At 43.6% G+C, this 25,177-nt stretch overlaps 1 protein-coding gene and 2 non-coding genes across 3 annotated transcripts; all 3 read right to left on the bottom strand.

The window, feature by feature from the left end:
- Window positions 1-1,028: 1,028 nt before the first annotated feature.
- On the bottom strand, window positions 1,029-4,289 carry Rpl21 (ribosomal protein L21). The gene is made up of 6 exons (XM_051205250.1): window positions 4,269-4,289; window positions 3,037-3,115; window positions 2,680-2,741; window positions 1,849-1,961; window positions 1,273-1,423; window positions 1,029-1,156 (listed from the first exon to the last, which is right to left on the bottom strand). Exons 2-6 carry the CDS (start codon window positions 3,101-3,103, stop codon window positions 1,067-1,069), a joined length of 483 nt encoding a protein of 160 aa, XP_051061207.1. The 5' UTR covers window positions 3,104-3,115; window positions 4,269-4,289; the 3' UTR covers window positions 1,029-1,066.
- Window positions 1,682-1,810, bottom strand: LOC127237357 (small nucleolar RNA SNORA27). The gene has a single exon (XR_007835839.1). It is a non-coding gene; the product is annotated as a small nucleolar RNA SNORA27 (small nucleolar RNA).
- LOC127237356 (small nucleolar RNA SNORD102) lies at window positions 2,049-2,119 on the bottom strand. Its single transcript, XR_007835838.1, has one exon. It is a non-coding gene; the product is annotated as a small nucleolar RNA SNORD102 (small nucleolar RNA).
- Window positions 4,290-25,177: the final 20,888 nt, after the last annotated feature.

Here is a 25,177-nt window from a genome sequence, read left to right on the forward strand (position 1 = left end):
GGGTAGGCATTAGCAAAGACCCCACTCACTTCAGAAAAGATTGAAGATGTGGTCCTATGAATTACAAATCTGACACGTGTATATCCACACACATGTAGACAGGTGGTTTAAGCTCATCACTAGCAGCTAAAAAGCTGTGCTAGTCCCATTGCTTGTGGAGATGGTTAGGTACTTCAAGTTTTATGAATGTAACCCCCACTTCCCTAATAGGATTTTAGAAGTTAACTGTAATTAAACTTACCTTCTCCACTGTTCAGTTTCAATACATACTACCACACCAAGCACCAGAACAATGCAATTAGCTACCAGCATTTGGTACTGTAGAGCCCAACCCAGATTTGCTGAGTGGGGCCTTACAGAAAAGCTGAAGGCTAAGACACTAAAGGCAACCACAGGAGTACCAGAAAAGTGACAGGATCCAGAGCAAAGAACACAGAACTGACCAGGCCTGTCAAGGACCAAAGATTTTGTTCCAAAGATGGAAGCTGACCAATCACATTTAAAATGGGGTCAAAGATATATGACTCTGCCACTCCTAAGATATATGCTGTGGTGTTAATATGATCCTTCAACATTCATGATGGTCTCAGTCCCTATTGTAGAACATGAGGCTTTAATGGAAGGATCAGGAATTTCACCAACCAGTGCCAACTCTCCAGGGCCATACTGACCATCTTCTGGCTAAGTTTTGTTTGCCCCTTTGTAGGATAGTTAGAAGACACTATCTTCACTCAGGGAACACCTGGTAGTACTCCCTGATATCCTCCCACTTTGCCTCAGCCTTTAAGAGCAAGGATTACAGTAGCACAGCCATGCCCGGCCACTCTCTAGTTTTTCTGTCTTTTCCCCTGGTAGTTTAGGGCAACTATTTTGCTATTTTCCTAATCATGAGTGTATTTTCTGTACACAAAGTATTATCATTTAGCAGGAAATGGTAAATTTTGAATAGGAAAGACATAATAAACCAGTATAATTAAGATCTGCTTCAACATTTTCAGGGAAAAGACACCACACTTCAACTTAAGAAAAACCCTTTACAGTCCAGGTCTTTATTTCTTTTTGTACATTAGGCCATGAATTCATATGGGATGGGCTCCAGCAGCTCAGGCTCCTTCCCGTTTGTCCTCACAAAGTGTGCTTCTCTGGGTGGAGCAGGCTGGTAAAGAAAGAAAAGGACTATGAAAACATTCCAAAAAGTCAACAAAGCTTCAATTAAAGATTCCTCAAGGCTACTACTAATAGTAGTAAGCAGCTGCCTGGTTTGGATCTCACCTGGCGCTTGAGCTGAACCCAGGTGCCCTTCTCCTTGGCTTCCTTTTTCTTCTGGTCGTTCTCCTTCACCCGCTTCAGGAAGCTGTCTCTGCTCTTAGAGTGCTTGATGTGCTCAATCCGCACGTTAATCCTCTTGGCGAGAATCTTGCCCCTGGACAGACCAATATATCCTCTAAGTGCTTCATTCAGAAACCCAACAGAAACACACACTGTTCTGCCAGCTGTTATCTAGTAAATTAACACCTCAATCATGATCAACAAGCATGTCAATCATTCTTACCCAAAGGAAGAGGCTCTGAGAGCACAATAGTAACTCAGCCAAACCAGGGTAATTAATGAAGGTTGTAATGAACCTTTAATACTATCAACACACCAGCACCAACCATTGCACCAGATTTCCAGTGAAGGTCAATGTTTCCCCTGACAGGTTACAAGACAAACACTTAAGTTTGCCTGAGTTTTAAAAGGTTATTTCCTTTGCCCCACTTGAATGGCCAATGAAGACATTAAGTCCAATTGGCAAAGTGAAAGGGGGTGTGAGACCGACTCAGTCACAAACAAAGCTATTCCACTTACTTAACTTGCTTGTTTACAATGATGCCCACAGCATGCTGAGTGACATTGTAGACTCTTCCTGTCTTGCCATGGTAACACTTGTGGGGCATTCCTTTTTGAACAGTGCCCATTCCCTAGTCAAGAGACAAAGTGTTATTCCAGCAATTTTTCTTTTCAAGTTGCTTTAAGTAACCAAGGCTCCCTTTAAATGGCAACTCAGGAACTCTCAGAGCCGGTGAAATGTGGTTTTCATATTGCATCAAGCAATCAAACAGACATTCATCATAAAGTTCCAGAGCACATGAATATACCCAACTTTCAAAGAAAACAGCTTTTACTAGGGCATTCATGAAAAGCAATTCCATCTTTAACAATGAGCCCATTTCTTGAGATAGGTTCTAACTGTACAGCCCAGCTGGCCTTGAACTTAAGAAATCTGCCCGCCTTTGAATCCTCAGATTAAAAGCAGGAGCCAGCCATTTGGGGGAAGGGGCGGCGGGTGTTTCAAAACAGGGTTTCTGCACATCCTTGGCTATCTGTAGACCAAGTTGACTTCAAACTCAAGAGATCCACCCACTACTGTTTCCTGAGTGCTGGGATTAAAGGCGTGTGCCACCAACCTATTTGACCCCTCCCCCCATTTGTTATATTAACTTTAAATCATTAAATCAACATTCCCAGCTGCTTTTTTTTTTCTTCCAAGACAGGGTTTCTCTGTGTAACTCCCCTGGCTGTCCTGGCACTTGCTTTGTAGACTCAAAGATCCCCCTGCCTCTTGAGTACTGGAATTAAAAGCCTGCAGTACCACCATCCAGCAAGTTTGTAACGTATGTTGATGTTTCTTCCACTTACCTTGATGTCTACAATATCACCCTTCTTGTAGATTCGCATATACGTGGCCAAAGGAACAACTCCTATAAAAGAAAAAAAAAACATTAGGATAATATCAAGAAAAGGTACCTTTATAAGGGCACTTTCTTCAACACAAAGTACAAGTCTTGGCAGTTACATTAAGTGTAATGGATGATTTCTCCGTATAAGCCAAGCCAGTCTTAAGACTTAACAGTCTTAACACTTCTTTCCAGTGTTAAGCCTGCACGGACACTTAAGTCATGAGGCCCATGCTTTTGCTTATGACAGAATACATGCATATGTTATTAACCACAGATAGACACAAACACAAGTATCAAGGAGGATCATGCCACTTACCATGCTTCCTAAAAGGCCTAGAGAACATGTAGCGAGTGCCCCTCCTCTTTCCCTTGGTGTTTGTCATTTTGGCGAGTTACTGAAACCCAGAAAAGTTAGCAGTCAGATAACAATTTAAATTTAATGTTAGCAAGCATCCCTTAAAACTAACCAGGGAATATAAAAAGCAGGATTATCACACACTCCCCACCCAACAGACCAGGGTCCCTCAAACTCAGAACTTCCCTGCCTAATCCTCAAGTGCACGGATTGTAAATGGGAACCCCATGATTTCCTTTTAACAAATTATCTAGCCATCTTTTTTAAGACTTTTAGCCACAGATAGAAAACTATGTCATTAAAGCCAGCAGGACTAAATATTAAATTCAAAACACTTCCCTACTACAATATAGAACATGCCAACATACACTACATTGCATCTACAAGAACAGTCTAGAAGTCCAGGGATAGTGAAACCCTCCAACTTCAGGATAATTGATGTTAATTTCCTTTTATTATTAACCGAATTCTCTGTCAAAAGCCTCTTTAACTCTAATGCACAAACTGACTCACTGGAGCTCATTCTATAAGGAGATACCTCGGTTCAGCCTACACATGGAGGTGTGGGGAGGTACATTGGTCCTGCCTCAACGACGCAATGGGACAGACTTAGATTTCCTGGGGGAGGCCTTATCCTCTCCCAGCAGCACACGGGAAATGAGGTGAGGAGGGTTAACTGGGATTGGAATGTAAAAACCTCATAATTCTACACTTCCATCTGCTTATGCATTTGGAAGTTGTGTACAGAGACTCAATCTCTGGTAAATCTGACACAAGCCTCCACCACGCTTTCTGCTACAAAGACCTACTTATGCTGACATTCCTACTTGTACGTGGACTTCCCATTTACATAAGCAGCCATGGTAACAACTATAGTCCCCAATGAGACCACTCAATCAGCAGCTACTTTAGCACCATCTAGGAACTTCCCTACAATTATTTAGAACCACATCTTGCCTTCCAACGAGGTTTAGACCACTCCAGTCATGCAGGGCAGAAATGCCTGCCACTCCTGGCCATCACTCCGAGCCACAAGCGAACCCCCAAAGCATGGTGTGAAGTAATCAACTCGCTCCAATAATCTTAAGCACTGGTGTGGCAGCCTTAACGTTACCATTCCTTCCTATTATCGCCTTCTAGGGCCAAAATTTGCAAATGACTGTTTCTCGTTTCCCGAGGTGGGGGTCTCATACCCAAGCAGACTCGGCGGGCACGCTCCTCGCCAGATTGAAATCCAGGCTCGCACACACCCAAGTCTCCTTAACACCCAAGCCGACTTTCAAGTCTTTTAAACCCGACAACACATGCTCGCGTTTGGAGATAGGCGGACGCCCGGCGGCCAGGACTGAGCCCGGCCCGGCCTCTCCCGACAGAAGCCCCTGGCACCCTCCCGCCCAGGCCAGCGGCCTCCAGACAGTCCTCCCATGACCCTGACACGCAGCTTCCGCGGCCTGAGCCCCTCGTGCAGCGGAAGAGGACCGTAAGCCCCGGGAGCCACGCGCCCACCAACCTGGAAGATGGCTGCCGCGGCCAAAAGGAAGGAGGCGGGGCCGCGCGCTCTTACAAGGCCCGTGGGCTGCCCGCCGCGCCGCCTGAAAAGAAACGCCGGGCCTGAGAGGCACGTCGAGAGAACCGCGCCGCCATGATAACCGGGAGACGTTGTGAGGACGCTCTCCTCAGCGCAGAGTAAAGGCAGCCGGATAACACAAACACACACAGGCATCATGTTAGACAGCCTAGAAAAGGGCCCTCACAGGAGTCACGATACTTCCGGAGCGTGCTGACGCAAGCCAGTGCGTCGTGTGACGTAGGAGGCGGAGCCTAGCGTCTTGGCCGGGGCTGGCCTACGTCCTGCGGCGCAGTGCTTTTTAGTTGAGTCGTGTAGGCAAGTAGTTATGTTAGTACAACGATTGTATGTTTTTCTAATTTTTTCCCCTGATGTGGTTACACAACGCACCTATCGGTAGGCTAAACTTTCGCAAGCCGTGCGTGGTGCGCATGCTCATAACCCACGTTTTCGCATGGCAGAGGCAAGAGGATCTCAGCCATATAGCAAGACACCGTCTACAAAAAACAAAACAAACCTCCCTTCGGTTTCCTTCCCTCTCACACCTGTATGTAGTTTGAGGCTGAAGACACTCGCGTCTCTTGTTCAATGCATTATTTTATGTGCATTTGTGTGGTCATGTATATTAGCTCTGTGTGTGAATAATTTCTGGTCATATATTAGCACCGTACCTCATTTCGTAAAACACCGCAAAGTAGTTCCCAAAGGAAAGCAGTTTTGTTTATCTAGCTTTCGCCTCTGAAGAAGTAAAGTACTTTATTATGGGGGGGGGGTCGTCTCATTACATTGCTCAGGTTAGTTTTGAACTCTTGGACTGAAGTGATCACTCTGCCTCAGCCTCCCTGGCAGCTGAGCTACTAAATGAGCTCCCTCCCCATCAACAAGGCATTCATTTTTTTACTACAGGTGTCTTATTTACTTGATTTGAGACAGGGTCTCATTACCTAGCCCTGGCTGGTCTAGACCTCACTATGTAGACCAGGTTAGACTTGTTTCAAACTCTTAGAGATCCTCCTGCCTCCACCTCCCCAGTACGGGAATTACATGCGTGCACCACCTCGCCACAGTTTTATTTGTTGTTTTTGAAGTACTAGTGATCAAACCCAAGCCCTCATGCATGCTAGGCAAGTGCTCAATCACTGAGCCTCTCCAGCTTTGTTTGTTTGCTTGGTTTTGGTTTTTTCCAGACAGGGTTTCTCTGTGTAGATTTTGAGCCTGCTGTGGAACTGCTTTGTAGACCAGTTTATATGCTAGCCAGTTTATAAAAAAATAATTTCTTTATTCTTATGTACATTGGTGTTTTGCCTGCAGGAACATCTGTGTGAAAGTGTCAGATCTTAGAGTTACAGACAGTTGTTGCCATGTGGGTGCTGGGAATTGAACCCTGGTCTTCTGGAGGAACAATGCTCTTAACCACTGAATCATCTCTCCAGCCTTTTTTTTTTTTTTCTTTCTTTCTTTCTTTCTATTTGTTTTTTGAGACAGGGTTTCTCTGTATCGGTTTGCTTTTGTTTTTGTTTTTTGTTTTTGTTTGTTTGTTTTTTTTTTCTACTTTGAGCCTGTCCTGGAACTTGATCTGTAGACCAGGCTGGCCCGGAGCTCACAGAGATCTGCCTGCCTCTCCCTCCTGGGACTAAAGGTGTGTGCTACCATTGCCTTGCCTCAGCCTTGCCATTGTCAAACATAACTGTGTCACCAGCTCCATTATACAGACTTTAAAACCAAAGTTGTTTCCTGAGTTCCTCATGATAAATATGTCTCTAGTTGGAGGTCATTAATACAAAGGGAATGAGAAAAATGTTGAAATAGCTAAAGAACAGCCAGGCAGTGGTAGTGCCCCTCCCCCCCTTAATCGAAGTACTCCTGAGGCAGAAGCCAACACATCTCAGGAGACATAGTCAGGCAGATCTCTGAGTTCAAGACCAGCCCGGTCTACAAACTGAGCTCCAGGACAGCTAAAACTACACAGAGAAACACTGTCTCAAACAAACAAACAAACAAACAAAACAAACACACGAAATGTGAAATAAAATAAGTGTAGTAAGTGGGAGAATTCACATTTCATTCACTCTATGATCATCTAGATTCAGTCAGGTATTATATACCAGGTGAGGAGGCTCTAAGCATGAAACATGGTCCTTGCCCTCAAAGACCCAGAGGGAGACTGGTAGAAGAGAAGGTGAGCCCATGCATTATGCCAAGTAACCCAATAGGACATGCTGAACTTGAGCACTGTGGGAATCATACAAAGGAAGCTGTTATTTCTGGATTGGAGGAAGTGGGCCAAACAGGAAGCTTCTCACAGTGCATCTAACATAGTCAAAGATTGACACTGGTCCAAAACAATGTGAGTGGAGCACTTTAGGCAGGAGGAAAAGCTTGTGAACAGGCAGAGCGATGGGTCACAACTTGAACTCAGAGAAATGAAAATCACCCAACAGCTATGGGAAGGAAGGCGAGCATCAAGGTGCCTCCTTACAATGAAGGACATGTAAAACATGAAACAAAACACAGCTTTGGGCTGAGGTTGTAGCTCCCTGGGAGAAAACTTCCCTAGCATTCAGAACACTGTTAGTCCAAGCGAGAAAAAACATAAAAACACTTTAGGTTATGAAGAGAAATTTGCATCTCTGCACAGCATATTTTTATGTTTTCCTATGAAGGACCTTCTAAAGAATTAGTGTGTGTGTGTACGTACCTGTGTGTGTATATGCACCATGCTCATGCAGTGCCCACAGTAGCCAGAAAAGGGCATCAAATATTCTGGAACTGGACTTACAGATGGTTGTGAGCCACCATATGGGTGCTGGGAATTGAACCAGGGTCCTCTGCAAGAGCAGCCAGTGCTCTTTAACCACTGAGTCTTCCATCTAACCCCAGAAGGGTTTCTTAAAAGTAAGTTTGCAGCCAGATGGTGGTGGCTTTCACCCTTAATCTCAGCTCTTGGGAGGCAGAGGCAGGTGGATCTCTGGGTTCAGGGTCAGCCTGATCTACAAAGAGAGTTATAGGACAAGCAGGGCTACACAGAGAAACTCTGTGATAGGAGATGTCATTTTGTAAATATGTTTCTCTTATTGATTAATGAATAAAGCACTGTTGACCAATAGGAAAGCAAGATAGGCAGGACTAGGAGACTAGGAGGATTCTGGAAGTAGTAGGGAGAGGATCCAAGATGGAGGACGGAGAGAGAAGAACGTCAGCCCCTCTCTCTGGTAAGATGAGACCACATGGAAGTCCTTAGATTAATAGAAATGGGTTAATATTTAAGACAGAGCTAGCTGATAAGAAACTAGTAACTGGCCAACAGAATTATATCTAATACAGTGTCTCTGCGTGTTATTTGGGACTGGCAAGGCGGTGGGACCTGACCAGGCTGGCAGGGAAAAACCTACTGCCAACAACTCTGTTTTTGTTTTTTTAAAACTCAGTACATCCTAAAGACTTGGGAAATTCTGAGGGGTGGCTTGTTAAGACTCTTAAAGTAAACAACTCACAAAGCCCAGAAAGTCCCCCAAAGCTGATCAGATGAACAAGGCCCCTTCCTCCCCAACACTGTGAAAACAATCTGTAAGGACTGCTCAGGAGCCCAAGGCAACTGATCTGCCTGGAAGATTTACTGACCTGTCAGGCTGCCTGCAAGTTGTACAGGGAGCTCTAGTGTTCTGACTTTTGTGAGCTGTCACTCACACTAGGATGGACTGAGAGATACAGCTGCCACTGAGTCCTTCCTGCCCCTCCAAGTCACCCCTCACCTACACTCCTGTAACTGACCCCAATAAATTCATCGGTTCACCAAATCAGTGAAGTACTTACTTCACACTGCTTGGGATAGTGACACAGTTTGCTTCTGTCCTTACTGTGGCCAATGGATGATGATGGAGACTTGAACTGGGAACTCTCTGAGGCTAAAGCCAGGTTTACTGAGAGTCAAAGATTATAAATACCTGACATGATTCACTGGAAAAAAAAAAAAAGTAGCTCCACAGGCTACACATACATCAATGACCCATATATCACTCAGGGAAAAGCCAGGAATACTTATTTATTTTATTTTGGGGTAGGGGTTTTTAGACAGCGTTTTTCTGTATAGTCTGGCTGTCCTGGAACTCACTCTCTAGACCAGGGTGGCCTTGAACTCACAGAGATCTGCCTGCCTCTGCCTCCCAGGTTCTGGGATTAAAGGTGTGCACCTCCACCTGGTTTGTTGTTTAATTAGCAACTATGCTTTTTTTGGGTGAGTCTCTGACCCAATTATACATGCTTTTTTAGTGATTGTAGACATGCAAAATTTTCTGAAAAGTGGATTTGTAAACTCATTTGCATCCTACACAGGTTGTTGAGTTTCTCCAAGCTGGAGGTTGGAGATTTTTTTAAACTTAGTTTTGTCCTATAAATGTGTTGATTTAACTCTTTTGAAAGAGTATCATTCTGTATTCCAGGCAGTCTTGAACTTGAGATGCCCAGGGCTGGGACTAGAGGTGTAAAAGCATCATTCGATTTTTCTGATTCTGTTATGGCTTTAGATGTTTAGAAAAAGTGATCATAGTTCAGCCAGCTCTATAAGTTAGTGGTTAGCTATGCTTCTTCTCCCCCTTCTCTCTCTCTCTCCTCTCTCATCTTTTTCTTTTGATTTTGGAGACAAAGTTTCTCTGCAGCTTTGACCCTGTCCTGGTACTCACTCTGTAGACCAGGCTGGCCTTGAACTCACAGAGATTCACCTGCCTCTGCCTCCAGAGTGCTAGGACTAAAGATGTGTGCCACCACCACCCTGCCTAGCTATGCTTCTTTAAACTTTACTTGGGGGACATTTTTCAAGAGAGATCCTCGTGCCAGTCGGTGGTGGCACGCACCTTTAGTCCTAGCACTTGGGAGGCAGAGGCAGGTAGATCTCTGTGAGCTGGAGGCCAACCTGGTCTACAAAGCTACACAGAGAAACCGTCTCAAAAAAAAAAAATCAAAATGTGAGAGAGAGAGATCCATATAATTTTCTCAAGGTTGTGTTTCCAGTTGTCAGCTGAAATGATGAGCAGTTGGGATTGTGTGTAATGACACTAGTGGATTTCTGCAGACGGGGTCAGCTTCTTGTCTCTGCCTCTGAGCTGTCATCCGGGTATGGGGCTGTGTTTTAACAGAGTAAAAGAATGTGGTGGGGATTATTTTGACTTTCATACTTGCTGAGCAAAAAACGAAAACTTACATATCCATTAGAGAAATCACTCTGGCCAAAATTTGCTGTAATGCCAGGAAATTTTGAAATTGGCTCTTTTTGGAAACAGACAATAGTCATTATAATGAACCACAATGACATAAAAATATTTCTGTAAGATAATTGATACCAAACCCCTTTCAAGTTTTAGCTCTGGGATTTGTAACTGAAGCATAAAATGTAGAGTGAAATCATTTGTCGGACATTGATGCTGCTAATTTGTGCCATGCTCTCAAATTCTGAGGATGGAATTGCAGTGCCGGCAGTTTTCTCCAACTAGCTTTAAAATGCTCACATTTTATGATGCTCACATTCTGCTGTCTGTAGTATCCTTGTTATGATCACTCTTTATCATCATCAAGTGGTTTTGGAGTTACCTAGGAGACATCCCGGTGTCTGTGTGTTTCTGTAAAGTTCTTAGTGGAGAGAGAAGATCCATCCTGATTGTAGGAGGTGCCCTTCAATGTCCTGGGGTCCCATGCAGAAGAGAAAGGGACAGTGGGAAAAGTGTCTGTCACACAGGATCAGTGACCTGACTTAGATCCCTGGGACCCAGATGAAAGTGGGAGAGGAACTTGACTTCACAGAGTTCTCCTCTGATCTCCACATGGCATGCATACACACACCACACACACAAAACACACACACATACACACCACATACATACAACACACACAGCATACAACACACACCACTACACACACCACACACCACTACACACACACACCACACACCAGAACACATACACAGCAGACTTATAAAACACACACACATATACACTACATGCATACGACACAGCACACAACACACACCACTACATGCACACCACACAACACTACACACATACCACACACACACTACACACCACACACCAGAACACACACACAGCACATACCACACACACACACACACACACACACACAGCTACATGACTGGTCCAGCTATGAGAGAACAGTCCCCTTTCATCAAATCTTCCCCACTGTGGTGGGCCCTCTCATTCCTGAATTTTGCTTCTTGTCTGGTATTTAGTCACAGCAATAGGAAAAGAACTGATACAAACTATGTGATGTTTAAAGATTAGATTTTTGACAGTGCTCTGATCACTCAGGCGAAGTAGACCAGAAAACTGGACCATAAGTATGGGGGTTATGTCCCTACTGGATTACCATTATGTACCCAGGGCTAAACATATAATATCCACACAAAATATATCTGGAAAGAGAGGGAACTATAAAAAACAAACAAACAAAAAACAAAACAGGAAATGAATTCACCCAGCTGAATTATGTTAGTATGGAGTCATTTTTTTTTTTAAACAAAAAAAATATTTATTTTTTGTTCTTGGCATTTTACCTATATGTATGTCTGTGTGAGGGTTTCAAATCCCCTGGAGGTGGAGTTACAGAGAGTTGTGAGCTGCCATATGGGTGCTGGGAATTGAACCTGAGTCAATGCTCTTCACCACTGAGCCATCTCCCCAGCCCCAGTATGGGATCATTAACTATGTGTGGTCTTGGTCTTGTCAGGGAATTGTCATTCATTAGTTGCAGTCTTGTCAGGATGTTCAGCTCATGAGTGAGGTGTGATCTCTGTTCAGCTGCGTTTCTCGAAACACTCAAGGCATTTATTATTTAATGGAGTACAAGTTTACTGGTCACCTAGTGGGTGACAGGAGTGAGATGCTTCTGGAGGTTCAGATGACAGATACATCCTGTGCTCTTGAAGTATGCCTTCCAGCAAGGAGAGCTGGCAATACACAGATGATGTTACTTATATCATTACATTACAATACAAATATCATGAAGGGTGGAGGCAGGTGCTGAAAGAAAGCAGAAAGGGGGCATCATGGTTTATAATGTGGCCAGAGACAAGGGCTTATCTGCAAAGATCTGAGAAAGGGACACCGAGAAAAATGCTGCTACCAAGAAACTTTGCTTGTCTCTGTTCTTTTGTTTCTAAAACCCTTTTTTAATGTTTTGTTAAATTTTAAGTGGAAGTTCTTATTAGCCATGTTGAGGCGCCATATGTAACAAGTAGGTTTTTCTGCCGCTAGTCTTGTCCTGCCGCCACGCCAGCCCCAATTAACCCACAGAGACTCTGTATTGGATATAATGCTGTTGGCCAGGTACTAGTTTCTTATCAGCTAGCTCTGTCTTAAGTATTAGCCCACTTCTGTTAATCTATGTATTTCCACGTGGTCTCCTCTTACCGGAGAGCCGGCTGGCATCCTGCTCTCTCCAGACTCTCCATCTTGACTCCTCCTTACTACTTCCTCTCTCCTTGTCTCCTAGTCCTGCTATCTTGCTTTCCTATTGGCCAACAATACTTTATTCATTAACCAATATGAAAAACATATTTACAGAATGACATCTCCCATCAGGAGGCAGAGCTCACCTGTGGTGGCAGAACCTGAGACTGCTGGTCATCTTGTGTCCTTAGTCAGGAAGCAGAGGGAGATGGGTGTTGATGTTCACCATAAAATAAAATAAACCAACAAAGAAATTTTAATTTTAAAGAATCTTGGATTTATTTATATGTGCATTTTGACCGCATGCATGTTTGTGTACCACGTGTTTGCTCCATGCTCACAAAGGTCAAAAGAGGACATCAGACCCACTGGACTTGCAGTTACAGATGGTTATAAGCTGCCATATGTGTGCTGGGAATAGAATCCAGTTCTTCTGCAAGTGCAACAAATTCTCTTAATCGCTGAGCCATTTCTCCAGCCCATAAAAAGAAAACTTAAAAAAAAAAAAAGATTAAAAGAACAACACAAAGGAACTAGAATTAAAGGCTCGTCCATGATACTTGGCCTATAATTTTTAAACTTATGTACACTTGTATGTATGGGCACCTGTAGTGGTGGTGGTGGTGGTGGGGAAGGCAGAACAAGGCTTCAGATCCACTGGAACTAGAGTTCCAGATGTTTGTGAGCCACCATGTGGGTGCTAGGAATCATACTTGGGTCCTTTGCAAGGCAAACTGGTGCCCCTAATTGTTGAGCCATCTCTCCCGCTCACTTTTACATCTCAGTTGATGTGATTTATTTTTTTATTTTATTTTTTGTGGGCTTAATATTCGCCTTACTTACCTACAGGCTATACTTCTGCCAGTACCATACAGTCTTGATATTGCAGCTTGATGTTGTGTTTTAAACTGGTTGTTACATGTATGCATACATATGTTGTGATGTATTCTGTATTCTGCAGTCTTCGAAGCAGAGTGACTAGTGTCCTTACTTCCTCAGCATCACTGTGTTCATGGCCTCCAGGCTTCTCTTCTTCTTGTTCTTTGTGAAATACTGAACAGCTTGTCACGGACAGCAGTGAGGCCTTGTTCTGCGGAACACAGCTGACTCCAACCATTACTCCCTTGCTTTCCCTTTCCCAGTCTCTAACCTCTGTGCAACATTGAGAGAACCATTGCCTTGTGATCTTGACCTCCAGTTCACTGTGTATTATAGCAGAGGAGGATCTTGAATTTCTGATCCTTCTCCTCTCTCTCTTCTCCTCTTCCTCCTCCTTCCAACTTCCCCTTCTTTTCTCCTCCGCTCCCTCCTCCTCCCTCCTCTTCCTCTTCCTTGCCTGGTCAGATTTCCTTTTCAAAGCTTCTGGTCAAATTTTGTGCTGTTGTTCTTATGCTTTTAAGTTCTGTTTTGTTATATTCATTTCCATCATTTCTGTCTTACTTCCTTTGGGTCTTTTTAATGATTTAGCTGTTTGAAAGCATGTTAAGGTGGTTGGTTTAAAGTCTTTGGCTAGTACGTCTTCCTCATAGCAAGTGTGAAACATTACTTTTCCCCCATGAATGGACATTCGTTTTACATTCTTTGCACATCTTTTTTTTTTTTTTTTTTTTTTTTTTTTTTTAATTAAGAACTGGGACATATTGAGTAGTGTCATGTGACATCTCTGGATTTCTTCTCCACATCGTTGCTATTTTGTGTCTAAGTGGATTTTCTGAGCACTCTGTTCTGCTTCCCTGACTGGCCTCAAACCCCAGAGATCGAGCATTCCTCCTACGCACACTCTAGGGTAGCTGGGACTATAGCATTCAGTATCCAGCAACTGAACTCATTTTAGAAGAATATATTCCATTAGATTTGTAGGCCGGATTTGTCAGAAATTTGCTTAATATGTGGAGCAAAACAAACAAAACACAGCACAAAGTCCCTTTCAGATTGGCTGGGTGGCCTGGAACTACTTCAGGGCTCAGCCAGGCAGGGCTTGAAAGTCAGAGAATATGGGGGTGGGAGAATGCTGCTTGGGTGGGAGGGGCTTCCCAGACCTTTTCTGAGCATACTTTCCACTCCAGCATGCTCCAGGCTTTCTAAATTCCCCGGAATACGGAGAAACTTCTTCCTCGAAGCGTGTTTTCTCTGACCTCTTCATTTCTAGGCTCTTTAGTCGAGTAATAATCCTGTATTATCCCTACCACAGGTGACCAAAGTTTAGTACTGTTTCCTTCAAGTGTTTTCTACCAACGCCACGGTGAAGTGGCTTCGACCCTTGGAAGCTCCAAGGCAGGTGACACAAAGACAAGCTCTTGAGCACATCTACTAGACAGCTTCTGGGTCCAGGCACAGGGCCGTCGTTTCTGGAGAACAAGCTCCATATTTGGTACCAGTGGTCTAGTGCAAGCTTCTGCCCTTCAGCCTGCAGCCGGGTCTCCAGGCAGAAAGCAGAGTAGTAACCAGGTGAATCAGAATGGTCACAAAACTCTTAAGGGAAGGATGTCCTGCTATGCTGGCTGCTTGCTTTTGCTTGGGTTGTAGGTTTGGGAAAGTGGTTGGTTTTGAAAGCCCATTCATTGCTTTTGGGAAGGTTTAGGAGTTTTTGTTGTTATTTTGCTTTTGGAGACAGGGTTTCTGTATATAACAGCCCTGACTGTCCTGGAACTCTCTCTGTATACCAGGCTGGCCTTGAACCCAAAGAGATCTTCCCACATCTGCCTCCTGAGTGCTGGGATTTAAAGCCATGTACCACCACTGCCTGGCAAGATTTACTTTCATGATTCTTTCTTTGGCTAATTCCTCTCATAGCTGTCCAAAGGAGAGACAAGGAGAGATGTGTGTGATGTCAATCACCCACAGCAAGTGCATCAGTTCCTGGTTCCTAGTCTGTCCCATTTGGCTGGAAGTCTTGCACGGCCAATTACCAATGTCCCCTGTAGATCAGCAGTTCTGCCACAGTGTAGCCCATAAAAACTTTTCATGTGCTGGAGAGATGGCTCAGAGGTTAAGAGCACTGTTTGGCTGCTCTTCTAAAGAACCTGAGTTCAATTCCCAGCACCACATTGTGACTCAACAATCATCTATAATTAGATCTGATGCTCTGTTCTGGCAGGCAGGCATACATGCAGGCAAAACACTGTATGCATAATAGATACATAAATCTTGATGAGGAGACATGCATAAAGATACTCCTAACAAGACAGAAACTTCATGTCTGCCTTTCCCAAAGCCCTAGATGTAAAGGCCTGCATCCTTGGCCCTTTCGGGTACCCACCTAGAATTTAGTTGCAGGTATAATTCCTTCATGAAGGCTAAAGGGCAAAGAAGGAAGGATTTCTTAAAATGACTTGTTCTTTTTTTATTCTGGATAATTTTAACATATCATCTGACTAACATGTCACCTCTAATGAACTAGAACTGGAAATAGATTTTTTTTATTGTCTAGACTATTTAATTTTGTTCTCCTTTGCCATTGTCTACTCCACAAAGAAGCAGCTGAGTGTGAAATTTGTGGGAAGGGTGCTATTCAAAGTTTCATTTCATTGCATAGTAACCTAGGAAAAATCCAGCAGAAAGAAGATATTTCTAGAGGGTATCATGAACTTTTAGGAAAAATGGAATGTTCACGGGTAATTTCGCTAAACTAGAATGTTCAACCCTTGAGGTTGAAAACTGAGGTCAGGAGTGGTGGTGCATGCCTTTAGTCCCAGAGGCAGGTGGATCTATGTGAGTTCAAGTTCAAGAGCTATTTCCAGGATAGCCAGGGCTACACAGAGAAATCCTGTCTCAAAAAAAAAAAAAAAAAAAAAAAAAAAAAAAAAAAAAAAGAGAGAGAGAGAGAGGGGAAAAAAAGAAAACTGATTAAGCAAATGAATAAATCATTGGTTCAAATGCAACTTTGATGAATTGGAAACAACTGGCCTTGCCATATGTTCCTTTTTTACCAACACCACCCCCAAGGCAGGGCTTCTCTGTGTAGCTTTGGAGCCTGTCCTCAAACTCACAGAGATCCGCCTGCCTCTGCCTCCTGATCCTGAGTGCTGGGATCACAGGTGTGCGCCACCAACGCCCGGCTTTGCCATGTGTTTCTAAGGAATCTTTAGCATTGTTTGGGATAGTTCTAAAAATACTATCTAACTCCTCGTTAGACACAATCAGAAGTTCTGGGGAAGAGCTGGGTCACTTTAAGGCCCTGTGTGTTTATGAACGCTAACACATCTCTAAAGCACGTGCTGTGGCTTCTGTTGAGAGGAGGGACCACAGGCACAGTGTTGATGAGACTGTCAGAAGCTTGGCTCCCAGCCCTGGCCTACTGAGTCAGTCTCAGGCGACACAGGTGACACATGAAGTTTGAAAAGCACCATGTTGGGCAAACAAGGCCAGCTTGGTCTACAGAGCAAGTCCCAGGACAGTGAGCACTACACAGAGAAACCCTGTCTCTAAAAACCAAAAAAAGAAAAGGAAAAAAGAAAGGGAGGGAGGGAAGCATTGGGTGGAGCTGTTTTCATTCTGGTATTTCATGGGTCTGAGGATCTCAGTCCCCCCTCCAATCCCCCCTCTTGTCCCTAGGCCCTGGGCCTCTGCTTCTCCGTCTCTTCACGGACTATTCTCACTTTAAACTCTGATGCTTTGGACTCTCACATTTCTTACAAAAGATTTTTAAAAGTTTCTCTCTTCTCCCCCAGAAAATCATTCCTCATAATCTAGACTAGTATGAGACAACCAGTACCCTCTGTGTAGTTCACCTTTCGTCACCTGTGCCAGCAGCCATCTCTTCCTCGTTTGAACGACTCTTATGCAAACCCCAGCCACCAGCTCATTTAATCCAGAAACATTTTAACATGCAACTTTAAAATAACCAGATACCAGTACCACACTTTCCACAGTGACCAATAATTCCTCGATGACTTCAACTACCCCACTATTGCAATTTTCTTATAATTTTGTAAATTAAATTTAAAATTTGTAAGTTAAAAATGAGGGTTCAAGTAAAGGCCACGTAGGATTATTCTTTCTGTTTTCAAGACTCCTCTTAATTTCTGTGTTTCTCCGAAACCTTTGCTGCTTTGTGATTTATTTGCTGAGTAAATCAGTTGCTATGGTGGCGTACCCAAGGTTTGGATTTGGTTCCCTGTACTCCATGGTTATAGTAACATGTTGTTTCATCTTATTTTCTGCATATTATGCTGTCTGATAAGGACATAAAAATCAAACGTGTCAAGTTCTAACAACACCCCCTCATGGAGGCTTCATGAGTGGGGGTGAGGGTGGTGCTGGGTTCTTGAAGGGGTCACAGGTATCAAGTTACTCAGTTGTAGTAAAACCAGGACCCTGGATGGAGGCTGAGGTTAACAGCGTGGGTCAGAATGATAACAGAAATGGCATTGGGTCTGCCTGCTCTTTGCCTTACCTGTCTAACCCTATTGTGGAATTACTGTGAGTGAAACTGGAACAACTTAGGCCTTTCCTGCAGGGCTACAGTTCAACAGATCATTACTGGATGGTTCCATCCTAGCACACGGATGTGTTAATAAATCTGGCCCATTCTCCTCCCGTACTAAGTAACTTCTACAAAGTCCCTGTATGGCTGTACGTGTCTGTTGAGAGATCTAGAAACAAGAAAGAATTCCCTCTTGCCCTTCCATCCCAAAGCAGCCATAAAATTTAGCGGGCCTTCGTCGGGTACATGAATCATAAGAGTCTCATTTCAGGGGAGCCGTTCTCTGCCATGTGTGCAAGAATGAAGCAGAAATCCTGAATCTGATCTGCTAAGTCTCCCAGATTCTTACCATTGGATTAGACTTGTGTTCTTCCAGTCATAGTTCTCTGCATGACTGTCCATAGAAATACAGTTTCCGGGGGTTGGGAATTTAGCTCAGGAGCCCTTGCCTCAAAAGCACAAGACACTGGGTTCAGTCCTCCGTTCTGAAAACAAGTAAATAGATAAGTAAATAAATATAGTTTCCAGCCTGGTGGTGGTGATGCATGGCTTTAATCCCAGAGCGCAGAAGGCAGAGACAGGCAGATCTCTGAGTTTGAGGCCAGCCTGGTGTACAGGATGAGTTTCAGGACAGCCACAGCTATACATAGAAACCCTGTGTCAAGCAAAACAAAACAGTTTCCAGGGCTGGAGAGATGGCTCAGTGGTTAAGAGGGTCTCCTGCTTTTACAGAAGACCCTGAGTTTGGTTCCAGCACTGTTGTGGGGCATATCAGGGTGCTGTGTGGAGCTCAAAGAGCAACCTTGTGGAGTTGGTTCTTTTTATCCACCCTTGTGTGGGTTCCAGGAATTGGAATCAAGTGTCTTTTCCTGATGAGGCATCTCACTGGCTCTCGTGTTGCATAAAATCTACATCCAAAACATTATTATGCTTTTTTCCCGTTGTTACTGTATCCTGTTTGTAGGGGTCTTAGCTGTGAAGCTCATGATGAGTGAGGTATGGATACAACCATTTAATATTTGCAGTGAATGATGATGGGTGAAGTATAGATACTGCCTCTTCCCTCTGAGGTACCATTTAAGCTTTGCAGTGAATAAAGTGTTTCCACAGTGGACAATTGATATCACCTAGGCATTTGTGACCCAGGACCTGACATATATACCCCTCCATGATTGTCTAACAACCCCAAGCTGCCTTTAAAATAATTATATGCATTGGTATTTTACCTGTGTATATGTCTGTGTGAGGGTGTCGAATCCTCTGGGACTGGAGTTACAGTTTCGAGCTGCCATGTGGGTGCTGGGAATTGAACCCATGACCTCTGGAAGAGCGGCCAATGCTCTTAACATCACCTCTCCAGTGCCCCCCCCACCATGTCTGCTTTTTTAAGTGGAAGAAAAAGTCGCCAGTAGAAAAGGTGAAAGGTTTGGTGTATTGGCACCACTGCTTCCAGATTAATTTTCTTCGTGGAGTCTGATGGTCAGGCTCCAAGTACTGCAGCCTGAACTTGTATACACTCCATACTCTGAACCCAGGAAATAGATTAGGGCCAAAATGAAAACAAAGTCTCAAAACTGGGCAGTGGTGGCACATGCCTTTAATCCCAGCACCTGGGAGGCAGAGGCAGAGGCAGGAGGATCTCTGTGAGTTCAAGTCTACCCTGGGCTACAGAGTAAGTTCCAGGGCAGGCTCCAAAGCTATACAGAGAAAGAAACCCTGTCTTGAAAAACCAACCAACCAGCCATCCAAACAAGACATATATCCAGTTGCTTCTATAATCCAAAGACCGCTAAGCAATTACTAGGGCCAGATAGTTACTATCTCTCACTTTTAAAAATATGTCCCCCACAAGAACCTTGGAACTTCCCCAGTGTAGGACTGTCAAGAACTTAAGTCCTGCTCTTTGGCATCCATGTGTTACCAATATTGTAACTCTTTCCTGCCCAATGGATCCAATTATAGACATTCTTGCTCTCAGTGGCATAAATAGTGTGACTGTGAACTATCAAACAAGGCCCCCAGAGGAATTGTATCGTAACAGAGGGAGCTGATTCTGTCCAAGACAAGGCAGTGACTATGTTTTGCTGTTCTTGACTGTGAAGGCAAAGTGCTTTTGGCTTCTTTTGCTGATAGAAAATGGTAATGAAAACATTTCTAGATCATTAGCCACAAACTGGGTGCCAGGGTGTTGCCTTGAGCATTCCACCCGTAGCAACCACAGTGAGAGAAACCCACAGTGATAAATATGCAGCCTCACTTGGCTACCACCCTCTCATCTCCTACTGGGATCTCCAATTAACCAAAGCCAGTGAAAGCCAATTCTACAGGTCAGCCTGTGGGACTCAGCAGAGGAGCAGGGATTATGGGGGAGGTGGCAAACAGAAGCTACCCACCGAGCTGGCACAGCCCATCGTACCCAACTGATAAAGGAAACCACACACTCACCCTGCTCTAGTGTGAGGGGAGGCCTCCTTTCTCAGGCACACAGTGTGTGAGTCATGGCACCAGAATCAGGGAGGCTCCCTGGGTCACAGAATGCATGGGTACACATGCAGTGGAACAGGGATCATGTATAGGAGCAGTCAAGGATATGAGATTCTGGAGAACTCTAGCGACTTTTTGATTCATCATCATTTCAACCATCTTGTAGGTGGCTAGAGTTTTGACCATGAAAGAAGATTCTGCTTTCAACTCAGGCCCAGGTACATTCTTTCCTTTGGAGTTTAGCAGGAGGGATGAGGTACTGAGACAATACAGATGCATGGGAAAATACATTTGTCCATCAGCACTGAGAAACTGGGGTAGAGGGGTTGCAATTCTAGGCTGGTCTGGCCTATGTAAGGAGATGCTGTCAGGAATAAACACAACATTAGCACTTATGGATGAGCCTTAAGGACATCACACTCAAGACAGTAAGTAAGTTGCACAAGGATAAACACTAAAGAATTCCATCTACACTGTTCCTGAACCAATCCTATTTCGTCTGCCCTGCTGTATGTCAATCGGTGAGCTGAGACTTGCAATAGTGTTCACTGAAGTCAAAAGGTCACCCCACTGATCAGGCACCCACAGACCTAAGTAACGGTTTGGTGGCTTCCATTGGTCTGAATGACATTTAAGTTGCTGAGAGACAACAGTTACCATCAACCCTCATATGTCGCAGGTGCCCTCTGTAATACAGCTAATAGGCTGTGCGATTCTAAAGTTGGTAGTTCAGGACCAGACAGGTAGCTCAGCAGTTAAGGGTATTGGCCGTTCTTCCAGAGGACTCCATTTGATTCTCACCAGCCACCTGGCAAACCAACAACCATGTATAACTCCAACTCACTTTCTGGTCTCTGTGTGCACCTACACTTATAGGTACCCCCATAATTAAAAAATATTGAACACTCAGAAAATTTATTTCTACATATGCTCTTTTCTTCTTTACATTTTTTATTTATTAATTATGCATACAGCATGCTGCTTGCAGGCTAGAAGAGGGCACCTGTTCTCATTACAGATGATTGTGAGCCACCATGTGGTTGCTGGGAATTAAACTCAGGACCTTTGTTGCTAGGAATTGAACTCAGAAACTTTGGAAGAACAACCAGTGCTCTTAACCTCTGAGCTGTCTCTCCAGCCATATATATATATATATATATATATATATATATATATATATATATGTATTTTTTTTCTTAAAGCACTTGACTGAGGGATGTATGCTTTCCAAAATGAGCTGGAATCCAAAACAGAGGGAAGATATGGAAGTCAAGAAACAGGGAATTAACTTAGGAAATAAAAAGGAAACCACAGTCATTAACACATCACAGGCTTAGAAACTGCAAGATCAAATTAAACTAGAAAGGGAAAGGTCTCTAAGAAGGTTAAAGAGGACACATTTTGACTGCCTCAAACCCTGAAATTGTTTGATGAGAAACTGAACATTTGAGTAACTACATACAAGGTCACATACGGCCCTACCATATAGAAAAGAAATTTGAAACTTGTGTGGTAAACAGTTTGTGTACAAAAGTCAGAAAACTAATATAGAATGAAATAAAACCACATGATTTTGTACATACAAACTTCTTTTTCTTGAGATCCTATTTTTAATTGTGTGTATGTATGTGTGTGAATAGATGCATTTGAGTGCAGTAGCTGTGAGGTCCAGAAGAGAGCGCTAACTCCCTGGAGCTGAAGTGCAGCTCTCAATCTCCTGGTGTGGGTGCTGGGAACTGAACTCATGCAAGAGCAGTACTTACTCTTAATTGCTGAGCCAACTCTTCAGCCCTGGTAAACTGTTTTGTTTAGACATACCACAGCTTTAATGACATAGATTTTTCTATGGATTTAGTCAAATCACTTGCTTCTTTGGTGAACTTGTAAGTCTGTGAAGACTTAAGATACCACCAGAATCATTGATTTGTTTATTTACTCCTTGAGGGTGCAACTGCTAACAGTTTTTCTTATTTTTGCCTTAGAGAATCATAAGAGATTATGTCCGTAGCTCTTCTCAATCTGGTGGTGTGCTTCCCACACTAACCTCTGTGACTTAAAGGAAACAGTAAGGCATCTGGGGATGAGTTCAAAGAAAGCCACCGAGATGACTAATACCTCAAAACAATCACCCAGGGGGAACAGGAATGAGTCAGCCAGGACAAAAGATGCTAGAGGGTGACTAAGCAAAGATTCCTTACACAAAGGACTGGTAAGGCACAAAGACAGGGAAAATAGAAGCAAAGCAATTCACTCTCAGGAGGCCTGCCTACCACATATTAGACAATCAGGCTGCCACTGAGCTATACATGCCCAGCCTTTGTTTTGTTTTCTGATATGACCTCACTATGTAGCCTAGGCTGGCTTTGAACTGGCTATGTAGCCCAAGCTGGCCTCCAATTTGTGATCCTCTTGCCTCCCAAATGCTGAGACTTTAGTTATGTATGGCCACGCCTGGCCTCGTGGAATTCCTTTTGAAGGCTGAGCCTATCCTCCTTGCCCTTAACAAAAAAAGGAAGTGAGTGCTTCCTGCAGGCAACTGAGAAAAGGCAAATCCAATCCAGGAAAGGCTGGGCTGATCACTAGAGCCACAGGGGTGGAGGGTGGGAGGTGAGGGGTGGGGGTATGGGAGGTAAGGAGGTGTGTGTGTGTGTGTGTGTGTGTGTGTGTGTGTGTGTGTGTGTGTGTGTGTGTGTGTGGTGCCTTCCTGTGTTTTGTCTGCCTCTCCGTGCTGCTGGCCAGTGCAATTTTCTCTCTTTCCATTGATGTGCTTTGCAACTGTGATTGATAATTGAATTCCTTTTGAAGTTCCATAATCCAGCACTCTCTACTGTGCTTTTGTCAAAATTATTCTCTCAAATGGCTGCATATGGGCTCTCCTGTTTCATGTTGAACATTTTTGGAGTCATAAAAATGTTATTCTTAGTAGACGTGCATGATTTCTGGAAGTATTTACACCGAGGTACGACTTGTCCTACTGACTCACATTTGGACTCATGGGATGGAAGAAAATGAGATATAAAATTAAAGTAATTCATCAGCTTCAAAATAATACTTGCTGATGTTAGGTATAAATTAAGTTACAAATGAGATTGAATGAGGTTTTTTTTTTTTTTTTATTTTATTTAAAGTTCCTTTTTATAAACTAAAGGTGAGCATTTTAAAAAACATTCCTTGTCAGGCATGGTTCAGTACATGTGCAATCACAGTACTTGGGAGGAAGAAGTAAGAGGAACAGAAGTTCAAACCCAGCCTGGCTTATTTGAGAACCCCCAATTTGAAAAACCCTAAAATCAAATAAATACAATCTCACTTCAGGAAATCGAGTATGTTTTGTTTGTTTGTTTGTTTCAAGAGAGCATTTCTCTGTGTAGCCCTGGCTGTCCTGGAACTGGATTTGTAGACCAGGCTGGCCTCCAACCCAAAGATTTGCCAGCCTCTGCCTCTCAAGTACTGGATCTAAAGGCATGTGCCACCACCGCCTGACCAAAAATTGAACACAGTGATAATGAAACCTCTCTCTCTCACCTCAGGTCTGGCGATGTAGCCTACACTGGCCTTGATTTGGGAGCCTTCTGCCTCACCTCCTGAGTCCTGGGGTTCCAGGGGTGTGCTCTCACATCTCACATAAACAACTCTGTGTCATTCTGTTATTTCTAAACAGGGGGCAACAGCTTCCATGCTCAGTTCAAGCAGCTGGTGTGGTTCAGAGTATACTCTGCTGTGAAATTCTACAGTAAAGCCTCATGGCTCTGTAAGATATTCAGAGATCAGTCCTGTCTTCCTTTTACTGAATCTTACAGAGGGCATTATGGCCCAGAGCCCAGTGAAAATCTTACATATAATGACCTCCAGTCACTTTTGCAAATTTTCTGAGTCATCTTTTCTTGATGCATTATGACCATAACACCAGTTGCAACATATAAGAACTACTTATTTTTGAGCCAGGTGGTGGTGGTGGTCCACACCTTTAATCTCAGCACTCAGGAGGCAGATGGATCTCTGTGAGTTTGAGGCCAGCTTGGTCTACAGAGTGAGTTCCAGGACAGGCTCCAAAGCTACAGAAAAACCCTGTCTCGAAAAACAAAACAAAAAGATAAAAATAGAAAACTCCCAGCCAGGCGTTGGTGGCACAAGCCTTTAGTCCCAGCACTCCAGGGACAGTGGCAGGTGGATCTCTGAGTTTGAGGCCAGCCTGGTCTACAGAGCTAGTTCCAAGACTGGCTCCAAAGCAATACAGAAAAACCCTGTCTTGAAAAAAGAAAAAAAAAAAAAATTAGAAAACTCCCCAAAAGAACATTAGGAAGCCCAAGGACAATGGAGGCACCAGCAAAATGACAGACATATAAATTACAAAACCAGAAAGTGCAGGTTGTTAATGATTATGAAAAGTTGCTGTCATGATCAAGCAAAGAAAAGCAAGGTGAAATGTGAGATGGTTTTGAAAGTTCCCTGCTCACAAATATTTGAAAATAATAACTTGTTAAAGAGAAGTGATATGAGAGAAGGAACTCCTCTCCTGGTTGTAGGAGAATGACCAGGTTTCTTTCTAGATCTTGTGAGCCCGGGCCTTTTACTTAACAGCGGGAAGCATTCAGACTATCACCATGAGCCTGAGGCAGTGATTGGATGGCTTGAATTGACAGTAAAGTTGTTTACTTTGAGCCAAGATCTTGACTCTGTAGTCCAGGATGGCCTTAAACTCACAGGTGTGATGGTGTATATTTTCAATATTTGGGAGGCTGAGGCAGTAGGATCTCTGTGAGTTCTAGGCCAACATGGTTTTCACATTGGGGTCCAGGATAGGTAGATCTATGTAGATATGTAGAGAGACCCTGTTTCAACACAACAAAACAACATCAAACCAGTTCAGTGCTGGAGCAATGGCTCAGGAGCTAAGAGCACTGACTGCTCTTCCAGAGGACCTGGGTTCAATTCCCAGCACCCACATGGCAGCTAACAACTGTCTGTAACTCCAAGATCTGACACCCTCACACAGACATACATGTAGGCAAAACACTAATGTACATAAAATAAAAATCAATTATTAATAGAGTTCAAAGTAATTCTTGACAGCTCAGATACAGAAGACCCTGGCCTAAATAAATAAATTAGAAAGAATACTTGTCCAAAGGCAGCTCTGACCTGACCTGAATGTACTGTTTCCCTCCTTTC

Source organism: Phodopus roborovskii, unplaced genomic scaffold (assembly GCF_943737965.1).
Source record: "Phodopus roborovskii unplaced genomic scaffold, PHOROB, whole genome shotgun sequence".
Lineage (NCBI taxonomy): Eukaryota > Metazoa > Chordata > Mammalia > Rodentia > Cricetidae > Phodopus > Phodopus roborovskii.